The sequence below is a fragment of the Meriones unguiculatus genome, chromosome 4, assembly GCF_030254825.1.
Source record: "Meriones unguiculatus strain TT.TT164.6M chromosome 4, Bangor_MerUng_6.1, whole genome shotgun sequence".
NCBI lineage: Eukaryota > Metazoa > Chordata > Mammalia > Rodentia > Muridae > Meriones > Meriones unguiculatus.
Window position 1 is genome coordinate 27198747 of NC_083352.1, and position 25193 is coordinate 27223939.

Genomic DNA, 25193 nt, shown 5'->3' on the forward strand with positions numbered 1-25193 from the left:
CTAGATAGCTTTGACTTTGGCTTTCGTAGATAGCCTTGGCTCACTAATTGACTTTGGCTTCCATAGATACCTTTGTCTTCACTAGATAGCTTTGGCTTTGGCTTCCGTAGATAGCTTTGGCTCCCGGCACTGTGCCTTCTCACTGTCTTTGTTCTCTTGGTGATCTTCCATCCTATCTGAAGTAATGTTCCTTGTTCTAGTCTGTTTTCCTAAATCAATTTCAGCTCTAGCCCTTTGATGTATAATTGATTGATTTGCATATTGATCTGTGAGAAGATGAAATGTGACTCTCAATTTACAGGCCTGTGTCTAAATGCAGGCCACTTGGACATCTCCTTCAAGATGTAGTGGCTCTTTCCAGGTGGTTGTGATGAACAAAAGAGCTCCAGTGAGAAACAGCTGTATCCAGAGTAGACAGCATGGGTCTTATGATGCAAAGAAGTGTCTGCTCAAGGGGCGTTCTCCCTTCTCTCCTTGACACACTTGAGCCAGTGCAGGAGTATACCTAAAAGCCTTTTCTCATGTGGCCTCTGTTCCTCCTGCAGTTTGCTCAGCAAATGTGGACATAGCTACTGGGAACCTGTTCTGGCTACCCTGTGACCGAGGCACTATTCAGAAGACCAGAATGCCTGGTGCTGAGTCGCACAGTCTCTACAGCACTCAAAACATCATACTGCAGTTGCTTCTTGATTGGCCCAGAAGGGTGCTGTACTGGGTGGAGAGTGGGAAGCCCCTGCAAAGCATGACCCTGGATGGCAAAAACAGACAGGAAGTTTGGAGAGGCACCTGGGCGGCAGACACTCGGATGGCCTTGGATCTAGGGTCCGTTAGTATCCTCTGGACCACCAAAGGGTTGGGTAAGTACTGTGCAGCCGTGCAGTGGGTAGAGACTGAGGACATATGCCAAAGATTCTGTTTAGCATCGTGCTTCTAGTTGTTTCTTTTAAATTTACATTTATTTTGTGGTTTTAGGCCATGGTGAAATTTTTTGTTTAAAATTTTTAACTGACACATAATAGTTGCACATAGATAAGGGGTAACTTATGATGTCTTGACACCTGTATATAATGTGTATCAATCAAATCATAGTAATTAGTATATTGATCACCTCAAGCATGAGCTCTTACTCTGTACAGAGAATGTTCAAAACCTTTTCTTCTAGCTGTCCTACTTATTTTGAGTACTGCTTAGACAAAGCCTTTGGCTTGAAATTTGACAGTTAAGGCAAAGCACTTGCTTCAAGCCCATATCTTATCTAATAGTCTGGTTTCAGAACTTAAAAACAAAAAGTTAGAACACTTCAGAAATAATAGACTTGAGAACTTCAAAATATATACATAGTTGTTTTTTCAAAAATTTGTTCCTAATTTTTTTCCTTCCACATCTACAAGTAACAGGAGCAAACTTCCTTTGCAAAGGAGGTACCAGGGCTGTGGTTAGACCTTAGTAACAGTGTAAGCTATAATTGTGCAGTGATTGTTCATCTTTTTACCTAAAAGCTGCTTTAGGGCCTGATGGCAACATGCTGATAGCCTTCTTTTAAGTACATGCTGCTTTTCTATTGCTGTGATAAAACACCATGACCAAAAGCAATTTGGAGAGGAAAAGGTTTACCCAGCCCTCCCAATTATGATCCATCATGAAGGAAGGGAAGTCAGGGCAGGAACTCAAGTTCCTGGAGGCAGGAACTTCATCAGAAACCATGAAGGAGTGCTGCTTACTGGCTAGCTCCTCCTGGCTCTTCTCTTTTCTTTCTTTCTTTCTTTCTTTCTTTCTTTCTTTCTTTCTTTCTTTCTTGCTTGCTTGCTTGCTTGCTTGCTTTCTTGCTTTCTTGCTTTCTTGCTTTCTTTGCTTTTGAGACAGGATTTCTCTGTAGCCTTTGCTATCCTGGACTGGCTTTGCAGACCAGGCTGGTCTTGAATTCATAGCAATCCACCTGCCTCTGTCTCCCGAGTCCTAGGATTACAGGCATGAGCCACCATGCCCAGCTTTCTCCTGGCTTTCTAAGTTTGTTTTCTTATATAACACAGGACCACCTGCCTAAGGATGGTACCACCCACAGTGGGCTCAGACCTCCCACATCAGTCATTATCAAGAAAATACCTCCACAGACTTGCCTGTGGCCCAACCTAATGGAGGCAGTTTTCATTTAAAGTTCCTTCTTCCCAGATGACCCTTACTTGTGTCGGTTGACAAAAAGCTAGCCAACACAACACACATTGCAACAGTGAAGCCTTGATGGTGTCCCTGCATGTCAGACCTAAGATTCCTCCACTGTCCCACAGCTTAAGACATTCATTAGTTATTTTTAACCTATAAAACTAAAACCTGTGAAACTTAGAAGGAAGGGAATGCCCCTTTGCAGTTTGGGGTTTTTGGACCCCCTCACATGGCACCTAACCACCCCCCCCCCTTGCTCTGGGTCTCAGATTAATCTTGGTTCTTCCCTAGGGTTGCACAGTTTTAGCCTATTGAAGAACCAAACATGCGCATTGAACACCTCCTGGAGCGATGTGGTTATGGTGGCCCATGAGCCCTACCTGGTGACCGCAGACAAGGCAGCTCTTGTGCTGTGGAACAGGAAGACTCTGGAGCCCTTCTCCACGCTGAAGGAGCCACACATAAAGAAAATGATCATCTTGGCGGAGAACCAGAAAGTTCCAGGCGAGTCTTTTCTTTGTGGGGCCCTCCCCCATGCTTTTTAGGAGAAAATCCCGGGTGTCTTGTTTATATTGGAACATCACCTCCTCAGTCCAGTCGCCCCTATCCCTAGCTTGTTCGTATGCCAGGAGTTTAAGAACTGAACACGTATTTCAAAATCACTAAGAGATTTAGCCAGTTAACCATAGGTCTTAGAGTTCCCAGAGGCGTCTACCTGCTGTAGCGCTTTAGGGAAAGCCTCTTTCATGTTAGTGTATTCAAGGCTCTCAGTCTCGGTACGAACACAGTCAGCTCTAAACTACTCCCCAGTGGATTTACCAAAACCACATTCTTTCATGAGACTACAGGGGACCCTCTGTGACAAACTTCCAAGGCTGTGGATGCAGGCTGAATATCCTTCACCCAAAATATTTAGAATCAAGACTATTTCCAGTTTTGGACCTCTCTTTTAGGCTTTGGAGTCTTTCAGATGCATAATGAAATAGCTTATGGATGAAACCCAAGTGTCACACTAAATTCACTTTTAATTCATACAGACATGCACACAAGCCTAAGGTCACTTTCTATAATCGTCCCAGTGTCCCCTGCCTTTTGAGTGGGACATGAGACATGAAGTCAGGTGTAGAGTTTTTCTTTGTGACATCATGTTGGATTCAGAAAGTTTTACGTTTTGGATTTCACGTTTTTGGACTGGAAAGAGTGTTCGCCACCTTCCAGGAAAAGCAGAATTCTTCTCTTTGCTGAGTGGTGTCAAGGTGAAGCCAGCTTACATATCATTTCACATAATCCTCAGGCAGAGTCAAACACATCCAGTCCTATGTCATAAATCAGGAAAGGAATCCCTACCCCAGGTCTCAGAGCCTTCCTTCACAGAAACAGGTGGGGATCGAGGAAGAATAGACACCAAAAGAATGGAACCATTGTTCTCTGTAGCCGGTCCCATAACCTCCCACCATCCTTGTCTCTGTGATCCAAGTAACTGACTCATGAGTTGCTTTATCTTGATCTTAGGAGTTAAAAGGCACCAGGTCTGAGGTTATATTCCTGAGGTGGTAATGTGCCAACAAAATTAGTCTCCCTGCTTTTGATCCTACTCCGATTTCTAATACACCCGTCTGCTTGCTGCAAAAGTTGCTGACCAGTTAATAACTCATGGTGGAGTAATTTGTGCACCTTAACGAATGAGCACCTGAATGAGCCCATGCTGGCTCTCATCCCATTCCAGGGAACCAGAAGAGCTGTAGTGCATTATGTGAGGTGAGGGGCATGTTCTGAGAAGCACATTACTAGGCGGTATCTTAGCTGTGTCACTGTCATAGAATGCACTCATACAAACCCAGATGTGGACGACACCAAATGTACACCCACTCCAAGTAAGAGCTGTAACAAGCAACAACTGTGGGACGAGAGGTTTTTTCGTCTCCGTTATGCTTTTGTGTTGCACCCTCTGTACAGTCAGTGACTGACAGAACGTGATGGGATACAGTTACACTCCGCTTTTCGTCTGTCTGATGCAAACAGAGCATCCGATAGCTCGGGAAGGAGAAAGGTCCTTGCCCAAATCCAAAGCCCGCAGAAAAGGGTCTATGCAGCTCACTTATCTAAACGCACTTACGTTGGGTGCTTTCACTGGTTCCTGTAAGGTAGAGCCATAAGGCTACTTTGCCTTGGAGTGGCTTTCTAAGGGAGGGGACAGCGGGAGCATGCCCCATTGCTGGGCCCTCCTGGACTGATTTGGTGAAGCGATATGGTTTGCTCTAGATCCTGGGCTGAAGGAGGCAGTGCCCACTGCCCCTCCTCCTCCTCCTCCTGTTCTCTGTGCCCGGTCCTCTGTTCCCTGCCAGGATGGGAAGGGATGCATTCCCAGGGAGTCCCTCTGTGATGGTGAGCATGACTGTCAGGATGGCTCAGACGAAGAGAACTGCTCCCGGGTCTGCCATCAACCAGGTTGGTCACCCTGTCCTCGGTCCTTTGTGCCAGGGTCATCTTCAGGCACATGATAGGAATTGCCAGTATGTCCCCAATCATGACCTCTCAACTTCCCTTGGACAAGTTTGCATGCTATTGTCTATTGGAATGCTGATTCCCTACAGGCCAACTTCATCCATTTGTCTGTGTTTGTTGCCTGGTGCTTCCTTGAATTTGCTAATTTGCCAGTTAATAGGCTAGTCCACTTTAATGACCCACTTCTAAAGAGTTGGTCATCATTTAAGAAGTTGTCAAAGCAATTATTCAAATGGTTTAGCTCAGGTTGGTGGCATAATTGACAGGAGCACATTGCTAAGCTTGCTTATGCATCAGCTAGACATCAGAACTAAGATCAAATGGGGTGCAAATGTTTAATCTTTAGACTCGGAACAAATTGAGTTTGTTTACTTTTAAATCTTCCTTCTGACCAATGTGAGCCTTAGGCCTTTTCCATGCTAGGGGTCTTCCAGTGTCTGGATGGAAGCAGATGCATTCAAGAGAAATATCACTGCGACGGGGCTCGGCAGTGCTCCGATGGGTCTGATGAGCTGGGCTGCTGGAGGCCTGCTGAGGAATGTTCGCTGCACTGTGACAATGGGACTCGCTGTATCCCTAAGAGTTGGCGATGCGATGGGAAGCCAGACTGTTTGGACAGAAGAGATGAGCAAGGGTGTGGTAAGTTCTATGCACTTCCCAAGACGGGGTGTGTGTGTGTGTGTGTGTGTGTGTGTGTGTGTGTGTGTGTGAAAATAGGGGTGCAGTCCTGGCTGACCTGGAATTCACAGAGGTCCGCCCGCCTCTGCTTCTGGGATGTACCACCATGCCGGCTACTCCAGGATGTCTGGACCCCAGGAGCACTTCCAACCATTTTACAGCTGAGTCATTTTCTTTTCGAAAATTATGTTCTAAGTTACTGTTAATGATAAGCTAAACATTACCATTGAGCAGGTACTGGACCATTGCTTTGGAGAACAAAAAAGTCTAAGGCTGGATCACTTCAAACCCTTGTGCACAGCCACCTCTATCCTGTTTTTGTAGCATTATTTAAAGATGCCTCTATACTGTCGACTTATTACCAGTCACATCTAATATGATCATTTGCTACATAACCTACCACAGCCTTTTTGGGGTGGGTTTGTTTCTGTTTCTGAGATAGATTTTCACTAGGTAGCCCTGGCTGGTCTAGAACTTGAAACACCAGTTGCCCTTGCACTCACATAGATCCTCATGCCTTGGCCACAAAGGGCCGGGATGAAAGGGCGTGGATCAAAGGTGTATGCCACCATGCCTGCCACAGTGTCTTCTTGTTCTGGGAACAAATGAAGGCACTTTCATCGCTCTGAGGTTACTGGAACAGTAAAGTCACTGGAGTATGAAAATGTAAAAAAGTATAGCTGTAAGTAGACTGCACTAAGGATGCTAGACTACAGAGTGAGGGTTGACACAAAAGGCATAATGTCATCTGTTTAAAGCAGCTGGGAGCACGCACGCGTGCGCACACACACACACACACACACACACACACTGGGTGCTGTACTTATAATAGACGTTTGATAGTAAATGGTTCAAGCTAGAAGCTTCTTGAGTGCTCTGCCATACACTCCTCTTTCCATCTCAGGAATGTTCCCATTAGGGGAAAACTGGTCCATGTTCCAAACTTATTTTTTTGTTAAGTTAAAGATCTACTTCCCTGAAAATTTTGCATTTGGTGCCAGGTCTTCTCACCTGCCAGGCCATCTCACTTGCTACTTTTCTTTCATTGTTATGGGCCGCAGTGTTGTTATTATATTTTTTTTTCCTAGTGGTTAAAAGACCCCCATCACTTTGTGAGATTAGGGTAGAGGAGAAGAAACTTGAAGAATTAAAGTGGGAAGAGCATGTTTGGTTGTATGTTGGACCTCTTAGCTGGGGCTGTGATTGTGCCTGGGACCATGAAACCATCAGGAGGAAGGAGATACAGAGGAAGCAGAGCTCTCGATGGGACATACCTTTGATACGTATTTATGTCCTTTTCTGGGGCTAAATCAAACAATTTCTGTTTGTAGGCACTGAGTCCAACAAGACAAAATTATAGAACATTTTGGGTGTTGTGAGAGAATTCCTCGTATTGCTGATGAATAAAGCTTCAGAGGAAGGCCCTCTCTCTGCCTACTCAGATATGTGTGTAGATCCTCCCATCCCAGTCCCTCAGCCCTTATTTTCTAGGCTAAGAGAGGACTGGTCTTAGTAGGCCTTTCCTAGAGTAATTTTTAACTTGAGTTTCTCCCCCGCCTGATGGAGCTGGCTTCCAGGGTGACAGCAGAATTCAGGAGAGTCCTTAAAGTCTTTTTCTTATCACCGATTGTGTCAGAGTTGCCTGAGCTCTTACCCAAAGCATCTCCTTTCCCAGCTCATGAAAAATGCAGCTCCTCTGAATTTCAATGTGAGAATGGTCAATGCATATCTTCTTCTCTGCATTGTGATGGGAACCGAGACTGCCTGGACCACTCGGATGAGGAAGGCTGCCCTGTTGCCTGGTCCCTCCGGTGCCCAGAAGGGGAGATGAAGTGCCCGAAGAGTGGAGAATGTGTGTTGGCAGAGTGGATATGTGACCATGATGTAGACTGCAAAGATGGAACAGATGAGAAGGTAGCATATTCCTCCTTCAGAAATATGCGGAGGTACCATTGCCCCAGGTAGCCAAGGGGAGTCAGTTCTTGAATATCTTCCCAGGATGCCAGAATCTGTGGATACTCAAGTCTTTCCTAGGGCATGGCATAGTATTTGTTTATAACGGACCCACATTACCTCATGCATTAAATCCTCGTAGGTTACTCATAACAACCAATGCAGTGTTTATGCTGATTAAATAGTTGCCACACAGTTTTGTTTAGGGAGCAGTGAGAGAAAGAAATCTGTACATGTGTGGTAGAGAGGCAATTTTCAAAATACATTTTTGATTCTCCATGCAGAATCTACCGATGAACCAGATTGCTGAGTGTTGCTCTTGGTCACTGCTCTCCGTGGGGAAATTCAGGAAAACGCGGAGGCAGAGGAGTCACCCAGAGCTGCATCAGCATGGTGCCAGGAGACTGTAGGAAGCCAACCTTTTAAGAGGCACTTGTGGCGTAGGAGGGCTCCAAGGATTAGAACATGATCACCATGGCTTGAGCAGTGACTCTAAAGCTGAGCTCTGAGACTGGACAGACTCATTCCTAGCTCCCTTTTTAATTGTCACCAGGAGGCTTACTGAAGCCCAGGACTGTCCGTAACGCTTCCCCAGATGCCGAGAGCTTGTACATGACCTTGGCGCTCAGTGGCTGGGTCTGTGTTGAAAGGCTCTGGGGAGGAACAGGTGTGCAGATGGCCCCTCCCCTCTAAATACTCAAGTCAGATTAGATGTGAAAGATGCTGCCAATTTTAATTCACTCGAGCATGTTTCCATTGTGGCAGAAACAGTTCTAGGTTCATTTCTAGATTAGATTCCTTTGCTTCTGTTATTTAGATGAAATGAAGACTTCCCAATTAGTCATTCCCTTGTATTTTATCTATTTATTTTTTCCGGTTATTCACAGAACAGTTTATTTGCCTACCTCACCTGGCAGGTCACTCCTTGTGTACTGGGGTACCCATAGTTGTACTCTGCTTGGACTCAGCTTGTGTCCACAGGAGGAGACACTGACCAGGGCAGCCCTAAAGGCAAGAACCTGAGCAGGAGTCCAGACTCAGCTCCATTTGAGGCTCTTGTCCTCCTCAGTCATGGTGGGTATGTGAGTAACAAGGCCAGTGCCAGCAGTCTTGCTGCCATCCCTCAAGGAGAAATGCTGGCCTTTCTCTAAGATCATCATCTGTAGGAAGATGAGGCTAAGCCTTGCTCAGGTCCTCTTCAGGCATGGCAGGCTCCTTTCCTGGAGGCTTTTGGAAAAGCCATGTCCCAAGTCAGAGAGAAGATGTCAGACATGAAAGGAGACACAAGGAGCTTATGGCAGCAGCCTTTCTCCTTGATGAGGACATACACCAGAGCCTCAACCTTCTGGTGGGGCTGAGTTGACTGTAACCATGCCTTAGATCCTCATGATTCAAGTGTCAGACCAGAGCCCCCAGATGTTCCCTGCCTCAGGCTCTTGTAGAACCTCTCAATGCTTGTCACCATAGTATGGATGTTCTTCTTATATCCCTGCAATTCACATTCATCTCCCTTCTTCAACATGTCACATCCTGGGGTACCTGTTAACCACTGTGCCATGGCTAGAATAGCGCAGCCTCAGTCTATGGACAGCAGAAAAGGCCTCTCCGGGTGTGGGGTGTCCATGTCATCCAGCAGCCTCTGCACTGACTTCACACCGAGTTCAGTGTCCTGATGCTCAGGAGCGGAACGAGCAATGCCCATGATGAACAGAATCTCCTCTCCTTGATAGCCCAATTCAGCAAGCAGCTTCCGTGTCTTCAACTCTACTAGTTTAACCATCTCCCCATCCTGGACAGTGTCTGCCTTGTTTACACACACCACAACATGCTCTGTCCCAATCTGTTTAGCCAGTAATAAGTCCTCTCCAGTCTGGGACATGAGGCTGCCATTAGCTGCCACCATCAGGATGTAGCCAGCCAGAGGGGGCAAGCTCTGTGATCTTATCCTTCATGTAACTGCACAGCCAGGGCTGTCAGTCTCAGGCACAGTGGTTGGTAGAAATGCATCAGCACAGAAGGGAGCTTGACCCCGAGATAGAGTAGTCTATCTCCCTCTACTTCTTGAACTAGGCCACCTCTCTCCGCTGTAATCTTCATGCTGTCAAGGCAGTCTCACAGTGGGTCACATGGTGAGCAGTACTTTCACGCACATGGAGCTTGCCAACGTGTGTGGGTTTGCTTGACCTCCGCTACCACGAACTAGGACAAGAAAGGTGATGCTGGGAGCTTCAGCACCACAGCTCACCTTACGGCAAGAGGGTCAAGCTGGTGCTGAAGCCAGGCATCATTTGCAATCGGGTGGCAGTTGTGATTGTGTTAGCCCTCAGGGACCCAGACCGAGTCCCAGGCATGGGGAGCCTGCATGCCTCCCTCGCGGTTTTGTACACACCAATGAAATAAGGCGTTCTAAGGACAACAGGGCAGAAGCACATATGAACTCACAGAGACACGGAGGCAGCATGCACAGGGCCTGCATGGGTGTGCACCGTGTGGGAACTTAGAGCTGAAAGGAGAAGCGGACACAAATCTCCATCCCCAGGCCAGAAGCTAGCTGCATTTGATAGCCACTTACAAATGAAAATTTAGCTTTTTTTCAAGAGTCTCACTGGGGAATCAAACTACTCTTAAGGCTAGACCACAGGTCCAGCTACTGAAAGAGACTCATGATGTGTGTCCCTCTGACATCCTTACAGAAAGAACTTGAGAATAGTTCCCCAGCCTGAGCCCTGTCTCAGTCTGCAAACTCCTCCCTAAGATGGATGGGGGCCGCTGACTGTCGCTGTCTCCTCAGGACTGTGAGCGCGAAGCGCTCCCGTGCGGCCCCTGGCAGTGGGCTTGCAGCAGTGGAGAGCAGTGTGTGCCCAACTTCTGGCGCTGTGATGGACAGCGCGACTGCGGGGATGGCAGTGACGAGGCTGGGTGTAAGTTCAAGACATCCCCCCTGCGTCAGGAGGCAGGGGCTTTCACGGGAGTCCACCCTCTTCTGCCTTTGGATGGCTCTTGGTTGCCTATGAGGAGCCATGCGGGGGAGGGACGCTGGGGGCTGGATTGTAAAACTCTAGTGGAAGGCAATCCCCTGCCGAATAGGTACTCCGCAGAAGTGCCGGGACTCCGAGTTCCGGTGTGCTACTGGTGCCTGCCTCAGCTTCAGCGTGGTGTGCGACGGGCGAGAGGACTGTGTGGATGGCTCCGATGAGGGTGGAGAGTGTTCCTCGTCAGCGTGCAGCCCAGGGCTATGCTACCACTCCTGCTTCCAGTCCCCATCTGGGCCGGTGAGTTGCCCAAGCTACTGTTTGTTTTCTGGCAGTCACGTCCGTGCTCTGAGAAAAGCTGACAGTGTACTCATTTGGGTGGTCCCAAAGCACCTCATAGCAGAACTGTTCTGGTTACCTATCCAGGTACCTGAACCTTCCTGGCTCCTCCTGACCCTGTCTACCTCCCTCCCGTTTATTGTGTCTCTTGCTACGCCCACATGAAAATTGTTCCTGTGGCTCTTCCCATCTCTGCAGCGAGCTGTGGGAGAAATGTCGCATGGCACAAAGATCCAAATATCTCAGCAGGTCAGGAAAATGACAGTGTGAAAGTTTCTTCGTGTAGATGTTTGGAACTTGCCCTGCTCTTCAGTTGAGAACCGGCTGCGTTAAGGCAGTATTAGTCAGCTTCATGCGGTCACCTCTGTTCTCACAGTCAAGTAAAAGAAAGTGTCTTGATAGTTGGTCTCACCAGCTCACCACTGGCAGATGACCAATTCAGTTACCTTCATGGACTTCTTCTCTTATGGACCCAGCAGAGGTGCTGGTGTCCTCTGCTGAATCTAGCTTTGGTTACCCTTGTCCTGTGATGGATAGAAGGGTGTAAGGCATCCAGCAAGGTTGATAGGGCAAAGAAAAGTGACCATTCAAAGTAAAGCTGATTTAGTTGTCAAAATGGAATGTACTGCCATGTGAATTTCATATGAAGATCAAAACACTTTCGTCAATGCTGTTCTGTCTCCAAAATGTGCTGATGGTTTCTCATCTCTTTCAGGTGTGTGTCTGTGACCCAGGCTTTGAGCTGGACAGCCGTGGTCAAATGTGTCAGGATGTAAATGAGTGCCAGCAGCCAGTCAGTCAGCCCTGCAGTCAGACCTGTATCAATACCGAGGGCTCGTACATCTGTGCCTGTCACCCTGGCTACTTGCTGGGCCCCGATGGCCACACTTGTAAGGCAACAGGTAACCTGGAGCTGAGACTGTCTTCTAAGTCCTGGATCATGAGCTTTGAATCCCCAACTCAGTAACTATGGGTCAAACATTTCTTTCCTTCCCATCTGCTCTGATATGTCATTCACAGTCAGCCTAATCTCTGTCAACAAATGTGTGAATAAAGAAAATGTGATGTATATACACAATGGAATTTATTTAGCCAAAAAAAAAAAAAAGAAAAAAAAGAAAAAGAAAAAGAAAAAAAGAAGAAATCATTACACTTGAAGGAAAGTGAGTGGAGCTGGAGATCATGTTAAGTGAAATAAGCCAGACTCAAGAAGACAAATATTGCAGTTTACCTCTTCTGTGTGGAAGCTAGATTTAAATATGAATGATGCATGGCATGAAATTAAAAGTAGGGCTGTGAGTGGGAATAAAAAGAAAGGGAGGGAGGAGGGAGAATAAGAGAGGGTAACAGAAAGGAGAAAGATAAACTATCCCATATTTTCTTTTATATATAAAATTTGTGCATGTGCCAGTGTGACATGAAAGCAGAATTGGGAGTATTTGAAGAAAGGAAGTGGACTGACATTGTGGGGAATGGTAGTGGAGGGAGAGAGTGGATATGAGCAAGGTACAATGGTGTGTATAATGCAAATGTCATAACGAAATTCCTTATTTTGTCCACTAAAGAAGAAAAGAGAAAAGATGTTACTTTTTATTTAAGCCAACAATTGCTGTATCGTATATACGCTTAAGTTGTGGTTATTACTGTAACCATTGTGTCATGAAATTTTTTTGTTTGAGCTAATTGACAGCCCAGCCTTGGCAAGAGTAAGCCAAAGGCTGTGTAGTCTGTCATATTCTTTCATTCGTAAGCCCATGCTGATAGTCTCTGTACAAACTCCTTTATGATCCCGTTGAAAGCCATTTCTTTTTGGCAGGTGCTGAGCCAATTCTGCTTGCTTCTATTGAGTTTAACCTTTTCCTTTCTGGACTGAGAAGCTTAAAAGAAGATATCCTGGCAATTACAGACAAGAACCTGGCTATTTACTCTGTGGACTATGATTTATTGGATCAGAAAATCTTCTGGGCAGATCCCAAAGCAGAAAGTATAAGGTGGATAAGCATGGCCACGAAGAAGGATGGGATGGTGGTGAGAGGTAAGTCCATCTGGAAAGCTCTCATTACGTGCTGAGAACAGAAACAGCAACAATGAGGGACAGTGAATGAAAACATGGGTTGGGTTCTGTCTCTTCAATTGAAAGAGACCATGGCTTTGCTGGTTAGTGAGAAATAGAAAGACACATCCATTGTCATCTCAGTGGACTTGGGTTCTACCAAGCTGCAAACCATCACCCACTGCTTTAATGATGTATTTTGTTACTTATTAATAATTTTCTCGGTTGGATATGCATACAGCAGTTGGAAAATGAATGCCTGCAGCATGCAAGTCTAGAACGTACTGAAGTTACAATCTAGCATAAGCACACCTGTCGAATGGTCTCTTTAGGGATAAAGCCAGACTGTATAGGGGTTGACTGGATTGGAAGAAATCTCTACTGGACTGATGGGAGAGCTGGCCAGATTTTGGCAATTCAGCTAACTGCTGTTGGTAGAGAAAAATCTGAGTACACAGTTGTCGTGGATGATGATGTGATTCAGCCCCAGGCTTTGGCTTTGGATCCCCTGAATGGGTGAGTCAGGTGTCAAGACACCTGGTCAAGAGCCTTAAGCTCATTATTCCTCCCTGGTTCTACTTTGATGCTTGCGTTAGCTCAGTCCAGAATGAGTGAGTTGAAAATGAGTCAGGGTTTTAGATTTAATGCTGAATGGCATCAACCCAATGGGTGGCTATTAAACGTTTCAAAACTTTGGGGAACGTTCCAAGTGCAATTCATGCTGTGGTCAACCAGCAGTTTCTAAGACAAACAAAAGGACTCTCTGAACACAGTTATGGTTTTGAAATTGCAGATGAGGAAAGAAGGGAGCTAGTAAAAATGGTTAATTTATGATGGTTTAGATTTGACTTAAGCTTGAGTAATTCCAGTTACAGTATTTTTTTTTCTGAAAAAGCATGTAATTTTATAATTTAAAAATTTAGTGTGTGTGTGTTCCAGTGCCATGGTACATGTGTAGAAGTTACAGACAACTTGTAGAGGCTGATTCTACCTTCCCATCATTTGGTTTCCAAGAATTGAACTCATGTGTTCAGACTTCAAGGCAAGAACTTTTGTCATTAATCCATCTCTCCTGCCCAAAGGCACACAAGTTAACACTCCCATTTTATCATTGGGATGACTATATGTGTATCAAACATAAGAAAAAGATACAGAAAATCTAGAGTCCATTGATAACCCACTTTTGATATCCTTTTTCTTACCTTTTTAACACATCTTATCAGGAATTATCAGCATGTTTCTAGCAATAGTTTCTAGGCCACATAGCCAATACTGAAGTCTCATGTACACATCCACCCATGACAACTTGTAAAACTACTTACAGCCTAATTTTTATTTTTTTCTGATTTTCTTTCTTTCTCTTTCGTTCTCTCTCTCTCTCTCTCTCTCTCTCTCTCTCTCTCTCTCTCTTTCTTCCTATCTTCTAGTTAAGAAAAAAACTGGTAAGTTCCCTGGAGAGTTTCCAGGCTATGGACTATTGTACTCCCAAGATTATTGTAATAATTAATGACAATTAAACAATCACCATAACATTTCAAGAAAAAAACTTCCTTTTAACATTTCACAATTAAACTTAAGAAACTGGACTACTAAAAAGTTGAGGGGAGAATTAATTGAACCATAAGTCAGTATTTTTCCTTTTTGCAATGATGACATTAAATTCTAAGGCACTATTTTTTTTTAGATCCATTTGGAATCTTTTTATTCTTTGTAAGTCAGCATTTCAAGATGTTCAAGATGTTTAAAATGTTCATTCAATGTTTTCTCCAAGGCAATATACTACTTTAACGCTGGCTTTTATTCACACAGATTGATGTACTGGTCTGAAATTGGAGAAGAACCTCAGATAGAACAAGCTGGAATGGATGGTAGCAGCAGAAAGATACTTGTCAATCAAGGCCTTGGTCGGCCAACTAGCCTAGCTCTTGACCGGTTAAGTTGGAAGATATTCTGGTCTGATGAGAAACTTCACTGCATTGGTTCTGTCAACCTCGATGGCAGTGGCATTAGTGTAAGTGTCCTTTTGACATTAGGCTCAGTTGAAATATCATGTGTCCTGTATAAAACTCACCTTCACCATTGTAGATGATGCAGCTAACTCGAATCAAGAGCCCCTTTTCAGTCGCTGTGTTTGAAGATGAAGTCTTCTGGTCTGACCCAAAGACAAGAACAATACAGAGTGTGGAGAAGGTAACAGGCAAGGGCAGAGCTGTCCTCGTCAAGCGTTCTGAACAGCCCTTTGGACTCAAGGTATGTAGAGTACTCTTTAAAACACCTCCCTTATCTGCTTCAGAAAGGCTTTGTCTATGAGCTACCCAATCACCAAGTGTAGTGGCATCCATCCACACTGACTGAGGGCATTATTGGGGCTGTGGCTGTACCTCCGAGGTAGAGTGGTACATGCTAAGCAGGCATAAGACCCTGTGTTTAATCCTCAGGACACAGACAAAGGTAGAAGGGAAAGAAGGTACAAAGTAGGGAGAAAGGGAAGGAGTGAAGGAAGAGGGAAAAGAGAGGGAGAAGAGGAGAAAAGAATTGGTTGACTTTCTGCTTGAAAGGATTTAGCATGTAGCAGCATCAAGATTTCTTTTTCTTTCTTTCTTTCTTTCTTTCTTTCTTTCTTTCTTTCTTTCTTTCTTTCTCTTTCTTTCTTTTTTTTTCAGATAATGCATGAGGTCCTTCAGCCCAGGTCTTCTAGTCCTTGTCTTGATGTAGAATGCTCTCACTTGTGCCTTCTGAGCCCACGTGCCAAGGGAAGTTGTCACTGCCCGGTTGGCCTACTGCTGGCAGAAGATGGGATCACCTGTGTCTCCCCACAAGAGTCTGAGTTTCTTTTCCTGGTGTTGCCCAGTGTTCTCACCCAGGTACAGGTCTAGAGCTTTCCTGGCATGCCTACACTTGGTTTGCATTCTGCTTCTGTCTTCCAGTGTTAGACTTCCCCACCTCCAGTTATAAATGGCAGAGTCCCTTTCACTTGGAAAATTCTTAAAACACAACTTATGTCTTAGTAGTCACTGTGCACCGGATATCCTTGTGACGTAAAACATCTCGATCTGAAAAGGGATAGGGTGACCAAAGTAAGGTTTCTTGAAATGCTTAAATGAAAATGATGTGCATTTTAAATTTAAATTCCTCTAAGATCTACTTAGTATGTGGGACACAGCCAGGTTAGGAAGCAGAGAGCACGTGTGGTCCTGTTTAATTACCTAAATGTTTATGGGGATTCTGATCAGTTCCAATTCAAGCAGCTCCCTGGGCTCCAGCCTGGGGAGGAAGCATGTTTTGTGAAGAATCATGTCTTAAATTAATAGAGGCTAAAATTACAAACAAGCAGGCCCCTCCCTAGAGGATATGTCAGTGCTTGGTTTTGTAAAACAATGGTACAGATGTTGGGGTTGAAGAACAGCTCCAGAGTCGGTGTGATAATAATTAATAAGTGTCATTTAAAGAGAAATACCTTTAAGAGAGATCGTATCTTCAATTGATTAAAAAAAATGCCTTGTGAGATCCAGCTGTAGGACATTTTCATAATTCATGGTTGACGTGGGTGGGCCCAGCCCATTATGGTTGTGCCATCCCTGGACTGGCTGCCTTGGGTTCTATAAGAAAGCCAGATGGCCTCAGCATCAGCTCCTGCCTTCAGGTTTCTTCCTTCTTTGAGTTTCTTGCCTTGACACTTTTTGATGATGAACTATGATGTGAAAGCATAAGCCAAATAAACCCTTTTCTCCCCAACTTGTTTTTGGTCATGGTTTTCATTAAAGCAATATGATGACTAAGACACATGGATTTCAGGAATTCTCAATGGTAGAGGCTCCAGGAAAGGAACAAATCAATTGCTTTCTGTTTTCAGAAGATAGAATGCCTGAAAATATTTATTTTAGAAACCTAGCACCTGAGAGGTCTCCCTTTTTTGTGCCTTTTCTGAGGAAAAGGGGAGGATAGAAGGATGGCAGGGGGTGGGAGGAGAGGAGTGAGGGGATGCTGCAATTGGGATGTAAAGTAAATAAAATTTTAAGATGTATATATACATAATTTTTTAAAAAAATAAATGAATATTATACTAAAATATCCTACCACTAATGCCATATTGAGATTAAACAGTTGGAGTAGACTTGATTAGTGTTCTCCACCTAATTTTCCCAATAGATCTATCTGAAAAATCTCAAGACTACCTCACAACAAACAACCGTACCAGAACACAGAACACTTCCCTTTACCAGTGTCAATCAGCTTGCATCCATGGATTATCTCGTCCAGGAAAAGGCCCTCTACCTGTCAGAACTCAATACCAATGACATCAGGCTACTGAGGCTGAAAGAACCAGGGGTACTCTCCTGGCAGAGGGTCATCTCTGCGAAGGGGACAGTGATTGACTTTGCTCTGGACTGGCTGAGTGGAAACATATATTGGATTGACAGTGAGAATCCCTCCATCAATGTTGCTTCCTCTACCGGCCAGTATCCCACTATTTTGCTCAGGGAAAACCTTCATCACCCAGCCTCTATTGTCCTCCACCCACCTACTGCTGTCATGTGCTTGGCAGACCTGGGTTTGCAGGATGAAGGGAGAGATGGCTCCAGCATTGAATGTGCCTCTATGGATGGCAGCCGGAGAAAGGTGCTATGGCTGAAATCCCAGGTGCCTGTGGGCCTGGCCTTTTCAGATGCAGGGACCCGAGTGTACTGGGCTGATACTGGTAAGCAATTAATATCTGCACCCTAAATATGAACCTCACAGACCTGTACTGAATAATGAAGTTCTGGTCAATGACCTTCAGCTATAACATCAAAGAACTTTCAGATCTCCTGACTCTGCCAACACAGTAGAGACAAATAGATCTATTCCTAAGCAGCAGGGTACAAGCCACAGCGCCATGCAACTGCCCCTTTGTAAAAGAAAAGACTGAGAACTCAAAATACGTGAATGATAATGGGGGGATGGTTCAGTGGGGAAAGCACCTGCCTTGCAAACCTGAAGACCTGAGTTTAGATGCCAAGAATCCATGTAAATCTGGGCATAGGCGCATATGTTGGTAATCCCAGTTGTCCTGATAATGGAGGTGGCAGTTTATTTGCCAGCTAGCCTGGTTTCTGAGGTAGCAAACAATAAAGAGCCCCTGCCTCAAACAAGATAGAAAGTAAAGCTAGAAACCTGGCTTTGTTCGCTGACTTTAATATGTATACTGAGACACAAATATCCCTGCACTCACATATAAACACATGACTTACATACCTATTCATCATGTACAAACACATCACCTCATCTATCATATGTGTGTGTATAAATAAACCATTGTGAATCACTGTTATGGAGAGGCAAATAAGAGAGACCATTTCAGAGTTTGGATGGCAAACAGTGTCATCCTGAAGCTGGGACAAGATATAGCAGGCTTCCGGATATAGTAGAGCTATTAACACTAAATGAAATTAACTGACCATCTCTTCGCAGGGCAGGGCCTTATACAAAGTATTCAAGTAGATGGCTCAAGATACAGAGTGGACCATCAAGGACTTAAGGGTCTTCACCTCTTTGCATGTGGTCAAGACACGATGTTATGGACAACAGTTGGCGATGGTAGGTCTCAGTGGTGTAGACCAAACTGTGATCTGAATTTACTCCTGCAATCCAAAGAGTATCAGTCTCTGCTTCACACCTGTCCCTAGCAGTGTCTCTCTTTTAGCGGATGTCTGACCTTCCTAGATTACAGAAGGAGGTGTAGCAGTGCATCTGTGACTTGGAGGGCCTTTCACTTATGTGGTTATTCTCTGTATCAGTGGTTCTCAATCTTCCTAATGCGGCTACCTTCTAATACAGTTCTTCATGTTGCGGTGAGCCCCAACCATAAAATTATTCTTGTTGCTGTTTCATAAGTATAATTTTGCTATTGGTACTAAATATAATGTAAATATCGGGTAGGCAGGATATCTGATATGTGGACTCCAAACAGTCGCTATCCATGGGTTGAGAACTACTTCTCTATATGAATAAGCTTAGGTCCTGAGATTTCTCTATTTCATATGATTTTTACTGTTGTGTTATCAGTCTGTCACTTGACAAAATACCCATGACAACCAACTTTATGAGGAAAAAGTTTGATTTGGATGAGTAGTTTCATGGGTTTCAGTCCCCTTGTCCCTGCATTTGGATCTTTGGTGAGGAAGAATGTCATGATGGATCATGTGGTGAAGAAACCAGCTCCTCCATGGAGGCAAAAAGCAATGAGTGTTGTAGTAAATAAAAGTGGTGTTGGGCTATATAATGTTTATTATTCTTAGCCCTATAATTATTACGATGCTATTATTTAACTTGCTATCACAATTAATAAGACACAGACACCTGTTAAATTTTATAGTTGCCTTATTTACCTTGGGTTGGGTAGAGATTTCACCTACACTGTCTCAAATAACCTCACCATCCACCTCCCTGCCCCCATCCAATGCCATTTACCTTAACCATTCCTATTTGGGCTACCTTCCCAACTTATTAATACGTGCTTATATTTTTGTTTATCTTAGTGTTTTCTCCATCCATGCCATCCCTGGAGTCCTTCCTCTCAGACCATGCTGTTTCTTCTCCACACTAACCCATTGTGGCGTCCCCCTTCTTCCTCTCTTCCCATCTTTCTGTCTGTTTCCCATGATTCTCCTGTTCTCAAAGCCCTGGAACCTTAGCTACACCTACCCCATTCTGCCCTGCCCAGGTTTAGGCTTTTTAATCAATCGATGGATGAGATAGAATATCTTAGGCAGGTTTATAAAACAAGGACAGGTGTATCCAGGAAGAAACCAGATCTTGAGGGCCAGTAATTAGCATCAAAATACAAGCACCAGACCAATCCCTAACAATTCCCCTTTACTGTATAAATAAAAAGGCCATTTTATACAGTAAGAATAATTATGAAACAATTATAAAAACCAGTATGTAAGATTACATATATTTTGTATGTATGTAAGATATATATATCTTTATATTATATTATATTATATATTATAATATATTATATATTATATATATGTAATCTTATATATACATATATATATATGATGTCTAGTCTAAATGTATTTGGCAATCTTGAAGAAAATATCTATCTTATCTATGAGGGTCTAAGGCTTTGTACCTAAATTACTTTTTATTATAGTTTTTTATCTATCAATCTAAAAACATCTATCTAGACCTAAAACATCTCTTTAATTCCTAAGCAACTAAGCTAATTATAAACCTATGACTCTCTGGTCTTCAACTCCATCAGAGACTTGAGAAGGAATAAAATTAATTATCTAAGTAAGTAGGAAGTACATCTTATTAGCTTCCAAAACAAAACAAACAAATAACAGAGACAATAGCCACCCAAAACTCTATAATATTGGAGCACCATCTTCAGCCTTTTAGCTCAGTGCCTTTGACAGACATATATATGAAACAGGAACTATTTAGGACTTGCTTACCCTGTCTTGGCAGAGCTAGGCAGTCAATCTGTCCTGCATTTAAGCTTGCCCATTTTATGTAGAATTCTGTCTGTCCTAGAAGCAAGGGCATTTCCTTTGCCTGAATGGCTGGTTTATCACATTGAAGCCATCTCTATGTGGAGGTCCTTTGATGTTCATCATCTTCTTTGAGGTAGACGGGGTGCTGCCAGATGCCTCATTGTCAAAGGATCCTTAAAATAATAAAACCATTTTTAAATGCCATATTCTGTAGGTCTCTGAGGTTTTTGAAGACTTATCTATCTATAGAATCATATCTATCTGTTAAACCTAGGATGTCTATTACTGTTATAAATTAGATTAGTGTCTGACATGACCATGAGTTGATTAACAATTAACCTACCTAGTATACTGTATTAATATACCAAACTTTATACGAATGCATTAAAAATACCTACTTTTACATCAATATACAAAGGAGAGAGAAAGAGGAAGACCAGCGACCTAGAATTCCTACCTAGGGCATACCATTAATAATCTAACTTTTTTTGCCTTAACCCCAAGCTGGAGACCAAGTCTTCAACACATGGACCTTTGGTCAACCCTAGTCCAGAGAGAACAGGGCCAGGAGTTGGATCTAGGTGGCATGCCCACCCTCAGTTACTAGTTGTTTCGGCTTACCAATCAAATGACAATACATGTCTTAGTTGACAAAGTAAACATGAGATACTAGATGGATTATACAACATTCTTTCTATTTTCATCTTAAATTACCTTTTCTAATCTGTATGCCCTTTTGTATGTACTTTTTCTACTTGTATGCTCATGTAAAAAAATGGGTTTCATTGTGACATTTTCATACATGTTTACTATTTATGGTTTATTCTTATTCCCTACAGTCTTTCACAAAGCCCTGCTCCCTATCTATTGATTTCCTTCTTCCACTTTCTCCTGCTTCTGCTTTTCTGACACACAGAGCTTTATCTGGGCATTTCTAAGATTTCTACCGTGTTGTCCAAAATCATAATGTTCTAGTATGTTGCTGTGTCTATGATAGATCCCTGTGAATAACCTTCTAATAAGTATCTAGACTTGATAAAAGTGTAGAAAAGATTTAAAATAAACCTGTTCCCTTAAATTTCCAAGTGCCTATCAGCCATAGCAAAACTAGTTTTCAGATCATTTCCCAGAAGATCTGAGAAATGTGATGAGCCCCTTCCCATCCATCCACTTTAGGATCCCTCACAACTCCCACAAATGAGGCATCTCTGGAGGTATGTTATAAAGAATTTTGAGATACTTTCCTTAATCACATAGACTGTATTTAGGTGTCAGACATTCTAATTATCTAGTCTAATATCTATTGATGTTCTAGTCATAATCTAATGACATGCAACTTTGAATGTTTATTTTTGTGTGCTTACTTTTTGAGACAGTGTAGCCCAAGTTGGCCCCTTCTGTCTCAGCCTCCTGAGTGCTGGGATTATAAGTGTGTGCCACCACAAATGCCTAACACTCAACTTTGCTGTGGTTGGAAGTTTATAGTTTTCAAAAGTTCTCTCAGAATTTTTTTTCTCACAATGAAACTCAGAAAAATATGTATGTCTTCTGAAAAGTTCTTTTTGTCTCATTGGACCACATGAATGAGTTAAAATACTTCTGCTGCACATTTCTTTGCCTAGGAAACGGTTCTGCCATGGATTTTATTTTGTTTCAGGCCAGATCACCAAAGTTTGGTACAACAAAGCACGAATCTCAGAAAACCAGTGGTTCCAAATAGACCAAAAAATTGTAGACTTAAAAGTGTACAGTATTCTCAGTCAACAGGGTAAGTACACATCTAGTGTGTGAAAACATTGCAGCCTACTGAGTTTCCACGGAGGGGACATTCCATCCTCCCATCTCCTTGGAATGTCTTTGTGTTTCCCATTGTCTTAAGACACTCCGTATTAAACGTCTTTCTGGTCTATGCAATGCTCCTGCCTGTATGCAGTTCTCTAGAGTCTGGGTTATGTATACCATTGGCACCATTGTCTCATTAACTGGCTATCAAACAAAGCCGTGGTAAATCCACTGGGCTGGAAGTTGGTAGACATGATGTGTTAGCTTTCCATAGCTATTACTATAACACATATGGAGACAGCTGACTTCTACAGAAGGGAAAGTTTTTCTGACTTGTTGTTTTCCAGGTTTCAGTCTGAAAATGGTCTGCCGCCTTGCTATGGGGTCTATGGCAAAGCAACACTTTATAACAGGAGCATGTGGCAGAGAAAATCTGTTCTCTTCATGTCTGAAAAGCAAAAGAGGAAGAGACTAGAGTCCTATAGTACTCTTTAGTGGTATCCTTCCACTCTTTCATTTCCTAGGCCTTTCTGGCCTTGTCACTGGATGAGTTTGAGTGATGCATGCCAACAACATAGTCATGAATGATTAAGTTATCCCCTCAATTCTCAAGGTGGTACCTTGTTAAGCATTTAACCCACATTGATCTATGAAGACTTATCAGTTACATAGAGCCTTTTTAACTAAAAGGAACCAAATTGAAAGGCTACCTAATTTGCTGGAAACATCTGCTAGCAATGTATTGGTAAAAAGCTTGTAGACAACTTCGTCAGAGCCTAATCTCACTTAATATATTTTTGGGGTTGGGAATTGGGGGTGGGCTTATACAGGTAACAACAGCTGTTCAAAAGACAATGGAGGATGCAGTCACATCTGCTTGCCAAATCCTGAGGGCAAGACTTGCAGGTGTCCCAGTGGCTACTGCTTGGTTGATGGCCACACATGTGTAGAAGCTGTCCAGTGCTCTCTGCTGTCACAATGCTGTAAGGATGGCCAGAGGTGCATTTCCAAGGAGCAAGTTTGCAATGGGCATGTTGACTGCCTGGATGGATCTGATGAACTGGACTGTGAGTACCCCTTACCCAGCACTGACCGTGCGTCGGTGGGTGTTCATGGCTTTTGGAAATATCCAATTCATTACTATCCCTCATCCTACAGTTCACTGCCATATTAACACTGGTTTTTGTTACTGGAGAACTTGAAATCTCTACTTGTGAGCAACTGGATATAAATTGCTGGACATTCCTCTGGAAAGCTAATATGCCTTTGGTTGTCAGGACAGGGGGCATGAGAGTAAGCTACAAGAGGCTGGGCAGCTTTATATTGTTTGAAGGGGCTTTGATTTCACCAATTTAAATAGAATGACTGAGTAACTAACCACAATCTAGGGGAAGAATGTTGTGCAAGTGATTCCATCTGTCTTGGTCTTTGTAGGTATGAACCCAAGTAGACCCCATTCAACATCAATGCTTAAGAAGCCAGAAGCTTGGGAAAGGTTGACACCTGAAGCTTTTGAACTTTCCCAGGCTGCTGAGTCTACCACGGACGTACATCTAGGACAAGAAGGAATGAGACACCCTGTCAGAAAAACAGTGGAAACTGTCAAGTCCAAGGATCTACAGAAGGCAACACATATGCCCTGTAGCCAAGACTTTTGCAATGGGAGAGGGATCTGCACTGTGGAAGGAAAGCTGAGGAGATGCCGCTGCCTGATGGAGTATGGTGGAGAGTTCTGCCAAGAAGTATCCCGGGGCCCTGCCATGGGCTATGTAGCCCTGGGTGCAGTCATTGCTTTATCAGCTGTTCTGGCAGTTCTGGGGCTGTCTCTACATCTCAGAAGAAAGCGTAAATTCAAGAGGCAAGTGACTAGTAAAATGAGTGGGTTTGAAGATTTAAGATTTAAGATTTAAGAACTCCAGGAGTTCGTTTTCTGGGGAAGGGTTTAGATGATGAGGCACCTGTTAAGTAACCTGGGAAAATAGTAATTGGGTCCATGTCCTTGAGTGAGACCTGAAGTGTGTGATGCAGGGTAGGCAAGGGTAAAATCGGCTTTAACGGCTGTGGCAGTGAAGCTGCAGGAATGAAAGCGAGGAAACTGTCCATCTATGACACAATTGGCTAGAACCAGATATTGCAGGGATGTTTGGTAGGAGGTTGTTCATTTGCCAGGATGCCAGGCTGGGTATCACAGAGAGCATGGACACACGTTTTCAGGAAGTCAAGGCACATTGCTTGGTTTTGTTGTTTTTCTTCTTGGCTGATAGACGTTGGTAGCTCCCTTTCTCCTTCACAATGTCTTCCCCTCTCTGTGTGTCTGCACCGCCTCTTAGGGAGACACAGTCATGTTGTGTGGGGTTCATCCTTCTGGCCACATTTAACACTACTATCTACATTAAAGGCTCTACCATCTACATCTCATGGATTTGGGGGCATTGGTGGGGTACAACTTAGCCTATGCCTAGAGGTGAAACTCAGGAATACTGTAAAGAATTTATAGTAAGTTTTATCCATAGGCAAGAAATTCATTAAAGAAGCAAGCAATAGCAAAATGGTACTTGTCACATAAGATGGAGAGTAGGAAGGTTTGTTTGAAAAAAGTGATTGGACATTCTGAGAAGGAACATTAGGCAGCCAGCACATGAAGAATTATAATGGGGCCTAATGCTTTAGAAGCTTCTGTGATGTTCTGCCTCTTATTCACAGACTGAAGAAAAGGCAGGAGAATGAACAAGCCCTACCAAATGCTAGTTAATGTGTTACTGGTCCACTCTTGGTCCTTCTGCTCTGTTTACCTGCTCTCCTATTTCACTTGTGTCCCACTGCCCCGTACCTGTCCTTGAAGTTATTTCTCATTGACTGGTCACTGCGTTTCCTTCAGGGGAGAATCAATGCTGTATTTGCCTAGTAGGAAATAATAATTGACCCAAGTATCATCCATTATTGATCATTTTCTTTATTTAAGAGAAAATTAAGATGAAACATAATTTGTATGTAATTCACCCTGACAGTGGATAAGTAATTATATATTTTTAGATTTATTTCTTTTTATGTTGTATGCATGAGTATTTGCTTGGGTGAATGCATGTCTATTATGTATGTACAGTGCTTTCAAAAGCCAGAAGAGACTGTTATATCCTTGGAACTGGAGTTCCAGACAGTTTTGAGACTTCATCTGGCTATTAGAAACTGAATTCGGGTCCTCTGCAAGAGCAAGAAAAGTTCTTAGAAACTGAGTGATAATATTATCACTGTGATAATATTTTA

At 43.4% G+C, this 25193-nt stretch overlaps 1 protein-coding gene and 1 pseudogene across 2 annotated transcripts in view; one reads left to right on the top strand and one right to left on the bottom strand.

Annotated features, from left to right (window-relative positions):
• Positions 1-25193, top strand: part of LOC110540875 (prolow-density lipoprotein receptor-related protein 1-like) — a 49294-nt gene that overhangs the window by 23257 nt on the left and 844 nt on the right. For both annotated transcript variants that reach the window (XM_021627668.2, XM_060381615.1), the window contains exons 14-31: positions 546-857; positions 2452-2664; positions 4423-4608; positions 5089-5304; positions 7019-7257; positions 10088-10217; positions 10384-10568; positions 11323-11509; positions 12424-12642; positions 12993-13176; positions 14470-14671; positions 14746-14910; positions 15324-15524; positions 16810-17359; positions 18112-18237; positions 21805-21915; positions 22760-22996; positions 23364-23787. In XM_021627668.2, the coding sequence (XP_021483343.2) occupies positions 546-857; positions 2452-2664; positions 4423-4608; positions 5089-5304; positions 7019-7257; positions 10088-10217; positions 10384-10568; positions 11323-11509; positions 12424-12642; positions 12993-13176; positions 14470-14671; positions 14746-14910; positions 15324-15524; positions 16810-17359; positions 18112-18237; positions 21805-21915; positions 22760-22996; positions 23364-23787 (4087 nt within the window). The remainder of the gene's footprint in view (positions 1-545; positions 858-2451; positions 2665-4422; positions 4609-5088; positions 5305-7018; positions 7258-10087; positions 10218-10383; positions 10569-11322; positions 11510-12423; positions 12643-12992; positions 13177-14469; positions 14672-14745; positions 14911-15323; positions 15525-16809; positions 17360-18111; positions 18238-21804; positions 21916-22759; positions 22997-23363; positions 23788-25193) is intronic.
• On the bottom strand, positions 7971-9248 carry LOC110540874 (elongation factor Tu, mitochondrial-like; annotated as a pseudogene).